Source organism: Chrysochloris asiatica, unplaced genomic scaffold (assembly GCF_000296735.1).
Source record: "Chrysochloris asiatica unplaced genomic scaffold, ChrAsi1.0 scaffold00138, whole genome shotgun sequence".
NCBI classification, from domain to species: domain Eukaryota; kingdom Metazoa; phylum Chordata; class Mammalia; order Afrosoricida; family Chrysochloridae; genus Chrysochloris; species Chrysochloris asiatica.
Window position 1 is genome coordinate 8,947,723 of NW_006408656.1, and position 19,740 is coordinate 8,967,462.

The 19,740-nt window shown below is 39.3% G+C and overlaps 1 protein-coding gene across 1 annotated transcript in view; it reads left to right on the forward strand.

The window, feature by feature from the left end:
- Positions 1–8,411: 8,411 nt before the first annotated feature.
- The window catches only part of KANSL2 (KAT8 regulatory NSL complex subunit 2), a 16,350-nt gene continuing 5,021 nt past the window's right edge, over positions 8,412–19,740 (forward strand). Inside the window, exons 1-7 of the mRNA XM_006870107.1 lie at positions 8,412–8,664; positions 9,334–9,512; positions 10,065–10,179; positions 13,007–13,174; positions 13,378–13,540; positions 14,336–14,432; positions 18,174–18,427. Of these exons, the coding sequence (XP_006870169.1) occupies positions 8,414–8,664; positions 9,334–9,512; positions 10,065–10,179; positions 13,007–13,174; positions 13,378–13,540; positions 14,336–14,432; positions 18,174–18,427 (1,227 nt within the window). The 5' untranslated portion in view covers positions 8,412–8,413. The remainder of the gene's footprint in view (positions 8,665–9,333; positions 9,513–10,064; positions 10,180–13,006; positions 13,175–13,377; positions 13,541–14,335; positions 14,433–18,173; positions 18,428–19,740) is intronic.

The window sequence follows — 19,740 nt, forward strand, 5'->3', positions numbered from 1 at the left end:
AAAAAACACTAAGGAATATATAATAATTTAAACAACCAAAGGGCATATTCTGCAAGCCTACCTCCTGGCCACCAACACTCAGTCCCTCTCTTTCCATGAGTCTAGAATCCTCAGCTGCTCCCTCTTTGCATGTCATCTCTTCTCTGGAGAGGGTTCCACATCCCGCTTGTCTCTGCTTCTCTGGAGAGGGCCCCACATTCTGCTTGTGCTCTTCTCTCTTGATGGTCCTAGGGTCCTCTGTTTCTGGACTGTAAGATTTACTACTACCCTGTTTTTCTTACAAAACTTCTACCTTTACAGTTGTGACAGTCACAAGTAGTCATGATAACAATTATTACTGAATCCTAAGAATCTTATCCCCATCTCTTTTCACCAGACCCATCTAGAAAAAATGAAAACTATTCGGTGGGGACTGTGTCTTTCCCTGCAAACTCTTAAAATCCCTCTTGAAAACATGGAAGCTACTCACTTTGTGCCTTTATCATCCCCTCATTTTAGGTAGCTAATGTCTAAGTTGCTTAAAGGAGTCTCTGGGAAAATTAATGAATGATGCAGAAAGCATCAAAAGAAGACGGAGGGAATATGCAGAGTCACTGTATCAAAAGGAAATGGTTGATGTTCAACGTTTTCATGAGGTAGCATGTGATAAAGAGCCAATGATACTGAAGGAAGAAGTCCAAGGTGCATTGAAGACTTGGAGAAGAACAAGGCACCAGAAATTGATGAAATAAAAATTGAAATCTTTCAAAAAAGTGAGGCAGCACTGGAGGCACTCACTCATCTGTGCCAAGAAATTTGGAAGACAGCTATCTGGCCAACTGATTGGGAGAGATCCATATTTGTGTCCATCCTAAAGAAAGGTGACCCAATGGATTACGGAAATCATCAGACAATGTCTTTGGTATCCCATGTGAGTATACATTGACAGAAATTTCAGAGGTTCCAGCCGGATACAGAAGATGACGTGGAATGAGGGATATCATTGCTGATGCCCAGTGGGTCTTGGCTGAAAGCAGAGAATACCAGAAAGATGTTTACCTGTGCTTTATTGACTACACAAAGGCTTTCGATTGGGCAAGCTATGGGCAACATTGCGAAGTATGAGTGTTCCTGAACACTTAATTGTGCTCATGAGGAAGCTGTAGATGGACCAAAAGGCAGTTGTACAAACAGAACATGGGGACACTGAGTGGTTTAAAATTAAGAAAGGTGTGCAACAGAGTTGTATTCTTTCACCATACTTATTCAACCTGTATGCTGAGCAAATAATCCGAGAAGCTGGCTTATATGAAGAAAAACATGCATCAGGATTGGAGGAAGACTCATTAACCACCGGTGATATGCGGATGATACAACCTTGCTTGCTGAAAGTGAAGAGGACTTAAAACACTGGTGATCAAAGACCACAGCCTTCGGTATGGATTGCATCTCAATGTAAAGAAAACAAAAATCCTCACCACTGGACAAATAAACAACATTCTTATCAAAGGAGAAAAGATTGAAGTTGTCAAGGACTTCATTCTTCTTGGATCAACTATCAACACTCATGAAAGCAGCAGTCAAGAAATTAAACGACATATTGCATTACACAAATCTGCACAAGAACTTTTTAAAAGTGTTGAAGTGCAGAGATGTCAGCTTGAGGACAAAGGTACGCCTGATCCAAGCCATGATATTTTCAATGCATGTGCAATCTGGACAGTGATTAAGGAAGACCATAGAAGAATTGATGCTTTTGAGTTATGGTGTTGGAAGAGAATATTGAAAATGCCATGGGCTGCCAAAAAACCCAACAGATCTGTGTTGGAAGAAGTGCAGCCACAGTACTCCTTGGAGACCAGGATGGCCAGACTTAATCTCTCATACTTTGGACATATTGTCAGGAGAAGGATATCATGTTTGGTAAGGTGTAGGGTCAGAGAAAAAACAGGTAGACCCCCAGCAAGATGGATTGGCAAAGTGGCAGCATCAATGGGCTTAAGCGTGGCAACAATTGTGAGGTTGGCCCAGGCAGTGTTTCATTCTGTTGTATATAGGGACGCTATGAGTTGGTACCGACTGGATGGCACCTAACAACAAAAAACCTCCATGAGTATAGGTCAAGTTCATCAAATTGTAGTAATTTACCATTTCATTTATCCAAAAAAAATTTTTTTTTTTTTTGTCTTCCTCTAGTTAAGTTCTGATTATCTAGCCATTGAGGCTAGGTCAAATGGGTACTATCTGGAAGTTTGGGTGTTCCTGTGCATCTCCCCTCACTTCATATTAGCTGGATGCTTCACTCTCAGCTTTAGCCCTTTGACTATGTCCTTGTCTATGGGCTTAGGAGTCCCCATGTTGCACCACTCTTCCAATCAATCAGCACTTCCTCTTCTCTCTCTCATCTGGTCAACGGGTCAATGGGAGTCTATGGAACGTGGTTGAACTCAGTCCATTTCTTCATTGCTGCCTTTCCCCCTCTTCCACTCACCAGTAGTAGGTATATTTTTATTTGTTTTTCTTTAAATTTATTTGATTTCTTCTTCATTTGAAAGTTCTGTAACAATGTTACTCCCTTTTTTACTGTACTTTTTTGGTTGCAATGTTATTTCTGGTTCTCTTGTAGATCAAGTCTTGTAGATCTATTGTACATAGAATACTTTCGATATCTGGGTTGAGTCTAGGTGATGTTGTCATGTATGTTAGTCTTAGGTGGTTGTCTCTTGTTGGTTCTCTGTCCAAATAACTTCCTTTGTATTTTTTTGTAAGGGTGGTCTTCTAATTTCTGTGTATCTGAAAATGATCAAATTTTGCTGTCATATTTGATGGAATTTTGCTGGATATATGATTTCTTCCAGAGCTTTGTATATGTCATTCCATTTTCTTCTAGTCTGTGTGGTTTCTTCTGAGAAATCCAGAGGTTAGTCTTATTCTTGTTTTTCCTGAACTGCTCTCAGGATTCTTTCTTTGTCTTTGGTTTTGAAAAGTTTGATTATGTTTTCTTTTAGGGTCTAGTTTGGATTTCATTCAACTTCTTGAATGGTTATCTTTTCATCTTTTGTGATGTTAGAGAATTTTTCTTCCAACAACTCTTGGACAATATTTTCTCTCTCTTTTTTTAAATCTCTTTCTTGGAATTCCAACACACGTAAATTATTCCTATTGATAGTGACCCACATACATCTTAAGCTTTCTTTAGATTTTTTTGTTCTTTTATCTCATTGTTCCTCTAGCAGATAAGTATTGAGAAATTTGTCTTCAAGCTCACTAATTCAGCCTTCCATCAATTCAATTTTACATCTTTGCCCTTTCAGTGTATTATCTATTTCTGAAGTCTTAATTTTTTCTGATTGCTGTTTTTGTATGGTTCCCATTTTTTTTCATTTATCTTGTTCACCTGTTTCCTGAATTCTTCTAAAGTTTTGTCCGTTTTTCCTTGATTTCATATACAGCTTTCATTGATTATTCTCTCAATCTGTTGAAGTTGCCCAAAAAGCATTCTTAAATTCCTTATCAGCTAGTTCTGGTATTATTTTTGGTGTTATATTTTCTGACTCTGTATTTTGGTCACTTGTTTGAAGCATTCTGTCTTGTTTCTTCATGTAAACTGAAATTGTTTTCTCTGAGACGTTGTGTCATGTTTATATTTAACTGATTGTATATTGCTGTATTCACTGGTACTCATCACCTGCATTCTGGTAAATGTGATAGAGACTGGAAATGTGAATGCAGTTAGTTCTCGATTCACTATTTGTGTAGCATAGTTCAGGGTAAGTTCGTGCACTTCCAGAAGTAGGGGCACAAGTCCAGCACCTGACCCCAGGCAGAGCAGAGGTTTGCAGGAAGGGGTACCACTGGCTGCTGGTTTGGTTAGGAGAACTGCATCCCTGGTCACCAACTACCAGATGCGTCCTGTGCTTGCAGACTGCTGTATCAACAGCCGCTTGCATAAGCCCAAGAAGGCTGCTTTGCTCCAGAGTCTGCCCACTTTTCTTTTCTCTCTGCTCCTATTCCACTTCCTCCGCCAGGAAGCACTCAATCAACCTCTCAGTACTAACCTCGGATGCTAGAGTTCCCAGATCACCATTTGTATCTGTTTTACTTGGTCTTCTCTGTCTTTGTTGCAGAGGGTCAGCTCAGTGCATCTGCTTACTTTGCCATCTTGCTTCTGTTGGCTCTTTTTCTTTTTCTTACCATTGTTTAAAATTAACCCTCAAAGGATAAAATTCTGAAAAATTCTCTTCCTGAAGGAAGTAATTTCAGACAGTTTCAGGCCTGCTTTTTTTTGTTTGTTTTTATTTCAACATTCTGTTGTGGTTTGGAAAATAGTTTATAGAGCAAATTAGTTCTTATTTACCAATTCATACACGTTTTGTTTTGTGACATTAGTTGCAATCTCCTCAATACAACAGCACTCTTGGCACTTCCTCCCTGGTTCCCTGTTTCCATTTGCACTTCTTTCCTGCCCCTTCCTGTCTTCTTAACTTTGATTTTTGGGCTAATACTGCCTTTTGGTCTTATATGATGGATTGCTCTGAGAAGCATATTTCTCACGGGTGTTCACTTTGTAGGCCTGTCTATTGTTTGGTTGAGAGGTGATCTCTGGGAGTGGGTTTAGCTCCAGGTTTGAAGGATGTCTGAGGGCCGTAGTTTGGGTTTGGAAGAGCAACAATCTCAAGTGTTCTACCAGCCTCTATCAGATCAGTAAGATTGGTCCTTTTTCATAGTTTTGAATTTTGTTCTATACTTTTCTCCCACTTGGTGCAGGACCTTTTGTTGTGATCCTGATCTAAGTGGTCAGTACTGGTATCTGGGTACCATCTATCTCTTCTGGTCTCAAGCTAGTGGAGGTTGTGTTTTGTGTGGTACAATAGTTTCTTCAGTCTTCTTGAAGAGACAAATAGTGTTATCTTAGATGGCTGTGTGTTCAGGCCCATTTTAACCTAGATAAATGCTTGGTAAATTGAAAACAACCTTGTTAAACATCACAAGGAATTTGCCACTATCTTGACTCTTTAATAGTATTTGTTCCCTCCCACTTGGAAGGAAGTGATTTTTAAAAGTAATTTTTCTGTCTTGGGTTTAGCAGGGTTTTTTTTCCCCCTACTTTTTCTGACTAAAACCTTCAGTAGACTCAGTAACTAATTAAAAAAAAAAAAAATTCTGTGTGTTCTTGTCTATTCCTGTGCTTTATATTGTTCTTGTTAAGTGCTGTGAGTCGAGTCTGACTAATAGCAACTGAGACGTATTTCTTTGTGGGAGCAGAAAGCCTCATCTTTCTCCCATGGAATGGCTGGTGGGCTTGAACCATTGACCTTGTGGTTAGCAGTCTAGTGCTTATCCTACAGTCACCAAGCTCTCTTGTTCACTAGTTTGTTTTATTATTTCTTTTTGATATTGCTACATTTGATTGCAGATTCTGATACCCAAATTTTTTGTAGACCGTCTTCAGCTAGTTTTGAGTTATAGGATGTTTATAAAATCTTTGAATCCATTTTGAGAATTTTTTTGCTTGCTTTTGTAGATAAATTTTAGTTATTATTATGTTTGTATTGCATCCATAATCCCAAACTGCTAGAATTTTTGCTTCAAGAATGCAGGGCTAACCTTTCTTGCTTTTTACTGTTCTCCAGGGCCTGGCACTTAGGTGCTCAGTAAATATTTGTTGAGTGAATGAATTTCAGAAAAGGGCTACTTTTAGGGAAAAGTCCCTCTCCTTGCCTTTTTATTTGAATCACTTTTTGTGTTTTTTTGACAGCTGTTCTTGAACACTATACATTCTCTCTGCTCACCTCCATTGTGAACCCTGCTCATTAGTCATGGAGAAAACATCTTCCTTGAAACTGACAGTCACTAGATAAGGGTTCGAGGCAAAAATGGTCCTAAAGGTTTTGAGGGAAAAAGTGTTGCATCTTTTCTACAGAGGAGTGCTGGAGATGGCAGAAGAGTGATGCTTCTAATTATAAATCCTTGAAGGAGGATGAAACTGGGATTGTGTTAGCTATTTCTATAATATAGTTATTTGGAATGGAGTTGTAATTAAATTTCATATTGGAGCATTAGGACACACACAATTTATGAAAAGTAAGGCCTAAACCAGAAGTCATATTTCTGTATTTGTCCTGTACTTTCCTTATTCTTTAGTCCAATATGAGCCAATAAGTGATAAAGAATAAGCAACTGGTTTAGATCTGGTGTGCGCTGTGGGTTAATGCACCAGACTGCAAAGCCGATTGAACTGCAAGGTCGGTGTTTCAAGCTCACCAGCTGCGCCTTGTTAACCCTATACAGGGTCGCTATGGGTCGTAATCGACTCGACAGCACTTGACAACAACAACCTCCCCTCTTCAGCTTTTAATCAGACAAGCCTTTAAAGTGAATAATAACACTCAGGTAGGCAGATAGGATTGTACACCAGTACAGTCAACTACAGGAGACCAAAAGGGCAGCATTTGCCCATAAAGGTCATCAGGCAAAAAGTGGCAGAAAAAGACAGTGGAAAGGCGGAACTTCCCCAAGGGGGTAGGCAGAACAGTGCTGTTGAGGGATCGCAACCAATGATGTCTTGAAATAAAATGTGTATAAATGGAAAACTAATTTGCTATTTAAACTTTCACCCAAACTACAAGAAAAAAAAAAAAAAAATGACTTGAGTTCAAATTAGCCCTCCTTACTCAGCCGAGTCCTGATGTGGCGCTGAGGGGTAACGCGCCGGACTGCAAAGTCAGTTTGATCTGCAAAGTCGGTTGTTCAAGCTCACCAGCCACTCCTTAGAAAACCTATGCAGGGTCGCTTGAGTTGGAATTGACTCCAAGGCACTTAACAACACCACCACCACTCCTGTAAAGAGTTACAGGCTCCGAAATCCCAACAGGGTCGCTTTGAGTAGGAATCCACTTGATGGTAGTGAGTTTTACCCCATTTACTAAGGAGCTCTGGTGGCGCAATGATTAAGCGCTCTTATGTTAGTAGTTATAACCCACTAAGACTCTGCAGGGATAAAGATCAGGCAATCTGTTCCTCTATTGTATGGGGTCGCTAGGAGTCGAAAAAAGGCACATAGCAACAACAACCCTTGGGCAACCATTCTGTTCCTTTGTTATATTGCTTATAGCATGAAGATAATTACTTCTATCTGCCAGGGTTGTTCTGAAAATTAAATCCGTTTGGACATGTTTTTCAGACTCATAGTAAACATAGCGTAGTGGTTACGAATCGGACTGCGAACCTTAAGGTCAGCGGTTCGAAACTACCAGCCGCTCCGCGGGAGAAAGATGAGGCTTTCTACTCCCGTAAAGATTTACACCCTCGGAAACCCTGTACAGGGTCGCTATGGGTCGGACCCGACTCGATGGCACTCAACAACAACAACAACAACAGTAAACACACACAAAAAGGTTCTCAGCGTGCTCTCAAGGAAAACTAAAGCTTTTTCCTGTAAGCGTCAAAAGTACGGGGATCCTTTAGCCTGTGATGTTTTATTTTCTTTCCGTTGTGTAGGAGTGGTGAGGTAGCAGCCGACTAAGAACACGTGGAGAGGAGCCACAAGCTACCAGACAAGGCCTCCAAGGCGGGGAAATATATCCACACCCAGTCACCAGCTCCGAAACCCGCCTCCTCTGTCTGGGCGGGGTTTCTGACAGTTCGTCTCAGCCACTCCCACCGCTCATTTTCTCAGCGCCCTGCCTTCCCACACGTGATAGGTAATTGGCTTCAGTTAATGGTGATACAGTGACGTAGGCGCCTCAGCCAATCAGAACTTAGGGGCCCGGAAAGGCGTGGGGTCGAGTTAGACAAGTCTGGCGCGGCAAGAGAGAACAAGCCGCGCGGCGTAGCGTGGCGGCAGAGGTGAGATGGCGGCAGTTGTCGATTTGCGCATTTGCAGTTAGGCTGCTACTTCGCCCTTTATGTCTTTTCGGAACTCTTAGCTCGCTTCAACAGGCGTCGGGCTCTCTCTCCTTCCTGTAGGCTCCCAGGCTCCAGATTCTCTTTTGCCTGAAGCTTTAGGACAAAATGGCGCTTGCACGGTCCGCCGAGGACGGGCAGGGCCCAGCCGTGAGCTGCAAGGCGGGCTTGGACAAAGGCAACAGGCAGGGAGGCGGGGTGCGGTCTTGCGGCGTTGCTGCCTCGTGGAGTCGGTGCTTTCGCTACCCCCTAGTGCTGCAGCCGTGCGAGTCCTTGATATGCTTTCAATCTGGCGGTGGCCGTGTTACGAGCGGGTGGTGATAGAGGGAGAAGTTGAGATGAGGCTAAATGGCTAATCAAAGCTTGAAGGAAAAAAGGAGAGCGGAGAGGTGTTATAGAGAGAACCTTACGAGGCTAACATCTCCCTGCCCTGTGGAAACTACTCGCGGTCAGTCCGGATATTGTGGAGCAGGAATTTTGGGGAAGGATAAGGGCTTTTGATCTTTTGTGTGTCCCTGCAGGTTTTGGTATGAATAGGATTCGGATTCACGTCTTGCCTACCAACCGGGGGAGAATCACTCCAGTACCTAGGTCTCAGGAGCACCTGTCTTGTTCTTTCACTCATCGCCCATGCTCTCAACCACGTCTGGAGGGACAGGAGTTTTGCATTAAGCATATTCTTGAAGACAAGAATGCACCCTTCAAACAATGTAGTTACATATCGACGAAGAATGGAAAAAGATGTCCCAGTGCTGCCCCAAAGCCCGAGAAGAAAGATGGGTATGTATATATATGTAGTTCTCTATGTCATTTGTGGTTTTTGTTGTAAAATAGGAGGTAGAAGTAATGTACTGTGGGGTTAGGGTTATGAATATATTGGAAAGTAAATAAACTGGATATTGCTAAGCAGTGCAAAATTGTATATGTGTGCATTCTTCTGGGAAAAGCGCCCCTCATATGCGTAAAGTATCTATGACTACAAAAACCAATTTTCACTAGGTGATTTTGTCCCAGATTTTATCGGCAGTGGATTGATAGTAAAGTAAAATAACGAGTTGACTTCCAGAGCCAGTTTTGAAAGGTGAGACTGGATCTCTGATTTGTTCTGAGATGATGTCAGCATTTGTATGCTTGGAATGGTTACAGATGGAAAGAACATTGGATTTATTTTTCGTAACAAAATTAGTTGACATTGGGGCAAATTCTGACTTTTTAGAATAAATGTAATAGTCACTTTGGAGTCCTGGTGTGGCACTGGTAGGCTAAGCACTGGACTGCTAACTTCAAAGTTGACAGTTCAAACCCACCAACTACTTGAAAACCCTGTACAGAACCGAGTGGATGACTTTTAACAACAAAAGATAATTTTGAAGATCAATGAATAGGAAAATTATTGCATCTTTTCAAGAAGGAAACTGAGGATACAATGTTAACCTTTTGTTTCCCTAGGGTGTCCTTCTGTGCTGAACATGCCCGTAGGAATGCTATGGTACTTCATGCCCAGATGAAAAAGTCCAACCCAGGACCTATGGGTGAAACACTTTTGTGCCAGCTGAGCTCATATGCTAAGACAGAACTGGGTTCTCAGACTCCAGAAAGTAGCCGCAGTGAAGCCAGCCGAATTCTGGGTAATAATATACTTCTCTCCCAGGATGAAAAGGGAGGAAGACGATGAAGGAGTTTATTTTGGGTTTGTGTAGTGCCTTGAACGTATTTTGGCCATTTGCTAGGATAAGCACTGGACCGCAAGGTTGGAACTGGCTCCGTGGTACTTAGCAGCAATAGTTGTTGATCATTGGGAATTGATGAGAGTTCCAGGATTGCAGTGTTGTTGACCAGTTCTTTTGAATTGGATGTAGTGTGTTCTAGTTTATGACGTTTTCTGGTTTTTCCATTGCCGTTTTTATGTTTAGTAACTGCAGTTTCAGGACATAGGAATACTTTGGAATTGACATTCCTAGCCTTTAAAAAGGGCATTGGTTATCTAATTGATTATAGCCTTACCTAATTTGAGCTGGGTTATATATAATTTAAAACCATTTTTATTTTTTGCTAGTATCTGTACTATCTTTTTTTTTAAAAAAATTTACTATTTCTGGTGGATGTGTTCAATCTAGTTTTGGGTGGTAGAGTTACAGAGGTGGGATGTCTCAATGACTGCTTTTTCTTCCTTGCCTCAGATGAAGACAGCTGGAGTGATGGGGAGCAGGAATCCATTACTGTGGATCAGACCTGGAGAGGTGACCCTGACAGTGAAGCTGATAGCATAGACAGTGATCAAGAAGATCCCTTAAAGTAGGTTGTAACTCTTCAAATGGCTTGAATGTTTCATGTAATTTGTAGTTTAGTACTGTTGAGTCTGTTCTGACTCACAGAGACCCGTACAGGGCTTCTGAGGAGTGGCTGATGGGTTTGAACTGCCAATCTTGCGGTTAGCAGTCTAGTGCTGATCCTGCAGTACCACACCAGCACTCCTTCATGTAATTGTTGTTGTCGTTAAATGCCGTTGAGTCGATTCCGACCCTTAATGACCCTGTATAGGGTTTTTGAGGAGTAGCTGGTGAGCTTGAACTGCCAGCCTTGCAGTTCAGACGGCTTTGCAGTCTGGTGCATTTACCCACAGCGGTGCCACACCAGGACTCCTTCATGCAATTAGTTGTGGAATATAGCACTGCATGTTGTGTTAAGAGATTAATAACCTAGAACGGTTGGTGACAATTAGCTATTTGTTAGCAGTAATAGTTTCCAGAGTAGGTTAGCATATTACTTCAAGGCAAGATTGATTATTTTACAAGTCTTAAAACTTGGAAAAACTTTTTTTATAATATTAAATTTCACATGAAAAGAGTAGGGGATTAAATTTCACATGAAAAGAGTAGGGGAGAAACATTTCTTGGACATGAGAGTAGGATGTAGGTAGAGAAACGCTCAGACCAGTTATGGAAGAGAAAACAAATGTGAATAGGTGTTTGGCTTAAGCTTCAGGGTTAATAAGGTTACTGCACTGTGCTCTGGTGGCACAGTGAGCTAAGCACCTGGCTGCTTTCAGATGGAAGGTGAGCAGTTCAAACCCATCTGCTGCTCTGCAGGAGAAAGATGAGGTGGTCTGTTTCTGTGAAGCTTTCTACCATTGAAAATCCTGTGGAGCAGTTTTACTCTGTCTTCAAGGTCCCCATGAGTTGGAATCGACTAGATGGCAGTGGTACTTGAATAGTGATTGTTTGACAATATTCCTTCGGGTTTATAGAATTCTTTTTAAGAAAAAAGGTGTTCAGGAGTTTCTTTTGGGTTTCCTACCTACGAGAGAAACCAGTTTAGAAACACAGAAGTAAGTAATCAACCTAATTGTATCTTATTCAAGCTCTGTTCTCCCATGATCACTTAAGAAGCTGTGGAAACATAAAAATACTGCCACTCCTGAAGTGCTAGACTTTTCTCTCTCTTTTTAAAAACTTACTTTGCCCTTTCTACTGACACTTTAGGTGGAAGTAGTTCTGTAAACAAGTAAAAGAGATAATAAAATATTTCTAGACTTTATTGGACTGTCATTCCTGGGATATTAATTTTTTCATTGCACCTTAGACTTTGAGGTTTATAAGATGTTATTTGCTGGGGTGGTGGTTGCATGCTGTTGAGTGTGCTTCTACTCTTATTGCCCACAGTGTTTCTAAGGCTATAAATCTTAACTGGAGTAAAGAGTCTCATCTTTCTTTCATGGAGTACCTGATAGATTTGAACTGCTGAGCTTGCATTTAGCAGCCCAACTCGTAACCCACTAGGCTATCAGAATGCCTTTTCTTTTTCTGTATCTGTTTCTGTTGAGTAATCTCTGTATAGTTAGCTGTTCAGGAGGTACTAATTTAGAAAGTCCATTTAAGTAGTTGAAAAGGGCACTCTCTATCTAATCCAAACTCTCCTTCTTTCTCAAAACAGTAACAATACTAAACTGTCTTCAGTTTCCTAGTGCTGCTACAGCACAAATACTACAATTGGATAGCTTAACTGAAATTTATTTTTTCACAGGGCCTTGTCCTTGTCCTTTTTGTTGATTGATAGCCTTAGGTGTTCCTTGTTTCTTGGCAATCACATCTGTTTTCCTCAGAATGTGTACACCTTTGCCTCATTTGTCCATTTTTGTAACTCAAGGTTTAGGGTATACTCTACATTGGGGTGGCCCTATTAGCATAATGAAGAGACCCTATTTTAAAACATAGATGTATCCAAAGGAATAGGGTTAGAATCCCAACATTACAAGTTCCTTCAAAAAATTCATGGAAAAATAGAATTAAAAGAGAGTGGAATTTTCCAATAACTTTTTGAAGCTCCTTTGTATTTTGGGAGGAGACAGCTGAAATCATAATATAAGCATGTTCTTTTTTTCCAGTGAGATGCCAGATAGGCAAATTGGCTGTTTTGAAGAGATGAATGCCCTGGTGGTGCAATAGTTAAGCATTGGGCTGTTCAGTTCCAGCCAGCTGCCTTGCTCCCTAGGGTCTCCTAATTTGTTATCTTTACAGGAGCAATTCGCCAGATCTTTTCTTCTGTGGAGCCACTGGGTGGGCTGGAGCCACTCAGTTGAGTGCTCAACTATTCCATTATGCTACCAGGACTCCTGGCTCCATGATAGAAGTCTGCATATATTTTTTAATTACTATACTTAGAAGGTTGTAGTCATTTCATGTTGGTTTGACTTTTATTAACATATTAAAAGTTTTGTGCTTTTACTGAATTATATTAAGATATTTGTTATTACTTTGAGTACTTTTAAGCTGTCCTGACTGACTAATGGTCCTTTCTTCAGTCATTAAATGAAAGAATATAGATTCATTTAAATTTTGAGTGTTTAATATCTTCAAACCTTTTTAAACACAATGCATGAAAATGAGAAATATAATGAAATTTATATGTCCCCTGTGTGAGCCCAGTCATTGGTATCCATTTTTGATTTTCTTTTAGTAACAGAACTTCAGTGATAAAATGAAATGCTCTGTGAAAGCATTCCTGTTTAGTAACGTATCAGCACTAACTGTTACGTGTTAAATAACAAACCAAGTCTAACGTCTTTACTTCAGGTTAGATGTTACTGTACATTTTTTATGTTTTGCTGAATTCTCCATTTCAGACATGCTGGTGTGTACACTGCTGAAGAAGTGGCTCTAATTATGCGTGAGAAGTTAATTCGTTTGCAGTCTCTGTACATTGATCAGTTTAAACGACTTCAGCATTTGCTCAAAGAGAAGAAGCGCCGATATTTACATAATCGCAAAGTGGAACATGAAGCTCTAGGCAAGTTTTGTGGCAGTTCCAACAAAGCTTATGGGCCCAACCTGTGAATTTGGTAGTGGTTACATATATTTCTGTCTTGGGGTTGTACTTTTTAAACTGTCTATCAAGGAGTAAACTGGTTTCCGTGTTTATTCCTTAATAATTTGTAGTAACAGTTTCATGGGTGCTCAGTGGATAGAATCTTGACTTTTGTGACTCTCCAGGTAGTAGTCTTCTGACTGGCCCAGAGGGACTTTTAGCCAAAGAACGAGAGAATTTAAAGCGACTAAAGTGTCTCCGACGATACCGCCAGCGCTACGGAGTGGAAGCCTTGCTACACAGGCAGCTGAAGGAACGCAGAATGCTTGCCACAGATGGTGCTGCCCAACAGGTCATTTCTCCTCTCAACCTTACCAAAACACTCTCGTTTAGTTTTTGGCTCTCAAATCTGACTTTATGGGATTTATTGCACTTAAAACAATAACAATAGTATGTAGTGAGAAAAACACTTAGTTAGAAATCAAGAGATTTGGGTTTTAATTGCAGTTCATTACTGACCAGATCTGCCTGCACAGATAGCTTAACTTCACTGGGCCTCAGTATTCTCATCTGTAAATTGAGCATATAGAATTGATTTCTAACTTAATTCAGAAATTCTTTAGTTTAGAAATAGGCACAGATTAAGCCTACATTGTTTGGGACTCTCATTTTAAAAGGTGAGAATATAGTTAGAAAAATAGGGGTAATTGAAAGTTAGAAAATAAGGTTGACAGGAAACAGGTAATCTTTCTTAAATTTTTAAAGTTGTGGTCCCTGCTTCAGTGAGTAATTAGCTCCATTTAAAAAAAACAAGATTACAATGTTTAAAAGGGTTATGCTACTAAAAGACAAACTAATTTGAAAACCACTAGGTTCTGCAACTATATGGTTGTTGTTAAGTGCTGTTGAGTCTATTCTGACTCATAGTGACCCCTGTATAGGGTTTCCAAGGAATGGCTGGTGAGCTTGAACTGCCAACCTTACAGTACAACCCACAGTACCACACCAGGACTCCAACATCCTATATGGAGAGGTGTTTTAATTTTTATCATCATAGGTCATATGTTGTATGTCCTTTTGTTTTTGATTTACCTATTTTTTATTTATCTATTTACAGTTTTTGATTTAGCTGTTTTCTCCATTTTAGGCCCATACCACTCGTTCCAGTCAGAGGTGCCTAGCATTTGTGGATGATGTTCGTTGTTCCAATCAGTCTCTTCCAATGACCAGACACTGCCTGACCCGTATCTTTTTACTCTGCTTCCTCAAGCTCTGATTTGCTACCTAGAGTAGGGCTGGAGGGAATCTTAATCTGTGTGCTAGCTTGCCTAATTGAAGGTCTTAAGTTTCCTTTGGCTCTAAATCAAGGCCAGCAGTGTGATCGCGCTGTTGGTTTCAAGCAGGAGCCTAAAGAAATGTCTTTCTTTGGTCTGATGGCCATGTCAGAACTTTGAAAATGTGTAATGGTCAGTTCATTAGAAAGAAACATGAGTCATTGGTGATAACTAATCTTTATTTGTAGTCTTAATGTTTGGATTCCAAAGTACAGGAATTTTTTATTTGACTTGTTCATTAGAATTAAAGTGCCATTAAATCTAATTATTTAAAAAAAAAAAAAAAATCACTGTGGAAGAGTGTTCTCACCCCCAACCCCCAACCCCCAAACAGGACAGTTCTGAACTGTGACCCTTCTTCAGGTATTCTCCTTTTGTATAGTCATGGTCCTAATGTGGGGACCTTAAAACTTCATTCAAATTTGAAACGTAATTTTTCTAAAAATGAGATGCTATTTACCCCTTTTAAATGAATTTGCCTTTAAACCATCATACTGTGTCTTGGTTGAGCTAAGAACTACATTTACCATCAGGTTTCAGAAAGTTTTGAGTTCATTGGATTGTAAAAGTGCATCTTTATTATGGACATTGATTGGAAAAGTTACTTTCGTAGGAAAAACACTTGCTTTTAGATTAAATGTGATGATCTCCATTATATGAAGGCAGAAATTTTGCTAAATTTGCCTGACAAAGGGTACCTAGTATTTGGAAAATATAAAATGTATTTTCTTTAACTATTTTGCTAATTAAGAATTTTGACAGTAATTGGAAAGGATTATTCTTAAATATGCTTGTGCAAAACAAAAACTAAAAATGAATGTTTAAAACATAATTGAACAAAGATTGTGGACATTTAAAAGAAGATAATAGTGAAAAAGTTTTCATCTTTGAAATAGCAAACTGTTAACTTACTGTTTGTATATATAATCATTTAAAAATAAATTCTAAGAATACAAATTTCTAAATATTTAAGGATTGAATTTCAAAAGTTGATGAGGATATGGTGAAATGGACCTTCTTAAATATTGTTGAGTAGATTTTCACAGCAACCCTGTATGGGGTTTCCAGAGAAGGGCAGGTGAGTTTGAACCGCTGATCTTGTGATTCAAACTGACCTTGCATGCTTTATCCCACAGCACCACTACATATATTGGGAATATAAATTAGCACAAGCTTTTTGGAAAGCAACTTGGTCGTATTCATATTCTTTGATGTAGTGATTCTATCTTTTGGAATTACTTACCCATATTTTCACATCACAATCATCCAGCTGTGGATAATTTTAGTTTTCAAGATAAGCCAGTAGAGAAGTAAACTGTGACACATATAATGTGGAATATGTTCAGACATTATCTTTTTAAAATTTGTAAGAATCTCTTCCCTTAAATTAGTTATTAAGGAGTATGTTAGACATTATGGTATTCTAAAAATAGTTTTTTGGTAAGATATTGGTACTTTAAGAAGCAAAGTTTGAAATGAACTGTATTTGAAAAGAGAAGTATTTATTTGCCTCTTTGCTCTTTTCCTTACTACTCCATAGTTTTCTAAGTCACTTACCCTTCCTTAAGTCCTTACCCCAGAGAGAGATGCGACTACCATTGGTGACCTGTTAACTCTTTAGTCTAATGGAGACAGCACTGGACTGAAAGTGAAGGACCCAGACTCTAGTTGTAGGTCAACCATTCCCTTCTCATTGTTTCTGGTTCCATCTGAAAGGAAAGGAGGTGGAGAAGGGTGGGGTGTCGGGGATGGTTTTTCCGGACTATTCTGAAGTAAAAGTTCCTTAGAACTCCATGAAACAAAGTTTTGTCAGAAACATTTAATTGAATAGGTTAACATTTTAAATATCAATTTACATAATACTGGGTTTTTTAAGCACATTAGAGATTGGTGTGATTTTACATTTATTATAACTGCATGGGAAATTGATTCCTTATATTTATTTGGTCATTCAGTAAACAAATATTTGTTTACTTTGTACTATCTGCTGTTCCTTGTAGAATTGTTGTTAAGTGCTGTCAAGCCTGGGTCTGATTCAGAGTGACCCTGTATAGGGTTTCCAAGGAGTGGCTGGTGAGCTTGAACCGCCAACCTTGTGTATCAAATCAACTTTGCTGTCCTGCACATTAGCTCACTAGGGGACATTTAGCAATGTCAGATATTTTTGACTGTCATAACTGTGGGGTGTAAGGGTGGTGCTTCTGACATCTAGTGGTAGCCAGGAATGCTGCTACACATCTGGCATTGCATAGAAGTAATCCCCATGAAAAAAATGTCAGCACTTAGGTTGTGAAATTCTGCTTTCAAATCTGGTCATTCAAAGCATAGATTAAAAGAAACAGCTTTTAGTCAATTCTTACATGCTTTAAAAAACAAAATTACATGTACTTTTTTAGGCTAAAACCCATAATTCCATAACCCTAAATGCAGTTAGTGAAAATTTGTGTTTTCTGATTTAAAATAAGGGCAAATAAAAAATTTAAAATAATATCTTCCTGTTATTCTAGGGGAAATAACTATATAGTCAAGATTTCAAGAAACAGGAGCTCTTTAGTGAATGTATTTTGTAGAATAATTTGTTTTGGGATTTTATTTTATCTCATGATTTCAACTTTGATTTATTCTATAGAGCTTCTTTGGTGACTTGGAAATAATAGCCCTTCTTAGCTTCTACCCTTAATAGAAAAGAAGTTGTTCTTGAGTTCCTAGAGTATTCTTGGAGTATTTCCTTTCCATTGGGCCTTCACAAGGAAAATTAATTATCTTCTTCCTTTTCTCTTTAGGATCATAACAGAGTTTCTCCAGCACCTCCCCTCAAAAAAAGAAAACAGGAGTTTTTATTTCCTACCAGGGTATAATAAACCAATTTCCATTGTGATGACTCTGACTCATGGTGTGACCCCTTGCATGTCTGAATAGAACTACATAGGTTTTGTTTTGTTCTTTTTTCCCCCCTCACATAGGGTTTTCAATGGCTGATCTCTTAGAAGTAGATTACCAGGCCTTGCTTTTGAGGTGCCTCTGGCTAGGTAGCCTTTTGGTTAGGAGCTGAGTGAGTTAACCATTTATTCCCCCAGAGATGTTACAGGACGTGATGCCTAGTGACTGTTATTATAACTTCTATTTTTCCCATCCCCTTGCTGTTTTAAATGAATTTATCAAAGGAATCATAGCTTTGGAAACATGTCCACGAAGTTTTAAAACTTTCTGTCCGTCTGCTTACTAGCAGGAACAACATGGTATCTCCTATCTCCTGGAAGATACTGGTAGGGACCTCTCTTAGCTATTTGCATTGCTATGACATTTCTTCTGAATAGGGGTGGGTTTCTAGGAGGGTTATTGTTACTTTGTAGAAATTCTTCTGTGCTTGACAGTCAAAAGGAAAAACAGGATTGGTGTCTTTAAATGATTTAAATAATTAGGATTCTGAAATAGATTAGGGGAGTTATTTTAGATTACTGTTGGAACTATCATTAGATGTAATGAATGAAGCTAAACTTGCTAACTGCATTTGGTTTCTGTATCAAAAAAGAAGGTATCTTATATAGTCTAAACCTTGGGTTTTGTATTACATGACAGTTTTCAGTATATAACTTTTTGTATTTTGTACCTCCAATAGATTGCATTTTTCCCTTAACCGTTTTTCTGCAGATATCTGTCAAGATACGAATCAGGTTCTCTTCAAATGCTGCCAGGGGTCTGAGGAGGTACCCTGCAACAAACCCGTTCCTGTAAGCCTCTCTGAGGATCCCTGCTGTCCACTGCATTTCCAGCTGCCTCCTCAGATGTATAAGCCTGAACAGGGCTTGTCTGTGCCGGATGATCTGGAAACCGGCCCCGTGGATCTGTACTTGAGTGCTGCTGAGCTTCAGCCCACTGAGAGCTTACCTTTGGAGTTCAGTGATGTAAGTTACAGCAGACCTCCTCTGGTTATCCTTGAGACAAGGCCTTATTTATAATAATTAGAAAAGCTTAGTCTCTGTGTCCAGGATAACTGATAACAAAGTTTTAGAAGTGATATATATATATATATATGGTTGTATTTGTGTGTTAAACATTTATTTAAAGATTCTGTAAATACCTATGTTATTTTCCTTGCTTTTTTTCCTGCGTACATTTTAATGAGATACAATAATTCATATACCATGAATTTTACCCTTTTAAAGGTACAATTCAGTGTTTTTAATTTCTTAAAAGTACATCAAAGAGTTATGTAACTGTCCCCACTGTTTAATTTTAGAACCCCAAAAAAGACATTAGCAACCTCTCCTTTTTTTACTTAGATAGTACTGCTATAACAGAAAATACCACAAAAGGGAAGCTTTACTAAACATTTATTTTTCTCACAGTTCAGGTTAGAAGTCTGAATTCAGGGTGTTGGCTCTTTGGGAAGCCTTTGGAGAACTTCTTCTGAGCATCTACTCCTAGGTGATCTTCAGTGCCTTGGCTTCTGTCTTCACTCATCTGGACTTTTCTCCCTTGCTTGTTTTTGTCTCAAAAGAAATTGACTCAAAACATACCCTATACTAATATGTGTCATTAACATAAAAACCTATTTGTAAATTAGTTTATAATCCACAAGCATAGATGTTAAGATTTGCAACACATATTTTTTTGGGAGACACCATCCAATCCCTTTCCCCAGTTCTTGGCAAACACTGCTCTACTTTCTCTACAATTTGCTTCTGGACGTTTCGTGTAAATGCAGTTTTCTAATATGTGACCTTTGTAGTGTGGCTTCTTTCATTCAGTGTTTTACGGTGCATCCAAGACACAAGAGTATTCCATTCCTTTTTCTGACTGAATAGCGTTCCATCTTATGGATATATCACATGTCACATTTTGTTAATTTCTCAGTCAATGGACTGCCAACACTTTGGGGCAGTTGTGAATATAAGTATGATTCACTTTTCTCTAATCATGCTTCCCAACATTCCTTTTTATACCACTCAAGTGTCTATTTTACAATAGTAGGCAAGGGAAACTAATATTCATAAGGCAGTCAAAGATTTTAGTGTTATTTACCCTTTTCAAGCTATACCTATATCCCTGTATCCCAGAGTCCTGTTGTTCCAAGGTTGAGTATGCATCACTGTTTATCTCTGTCCCACTAGGCCATGCAAACCTGTCTCAGTGTTCCCTTATCTGTCTTGTTCTTCTACCCCTCCCCCCTTCTTGTATTGCCCTCCCCAACACCCAAAATAACCCCCCACCCCAA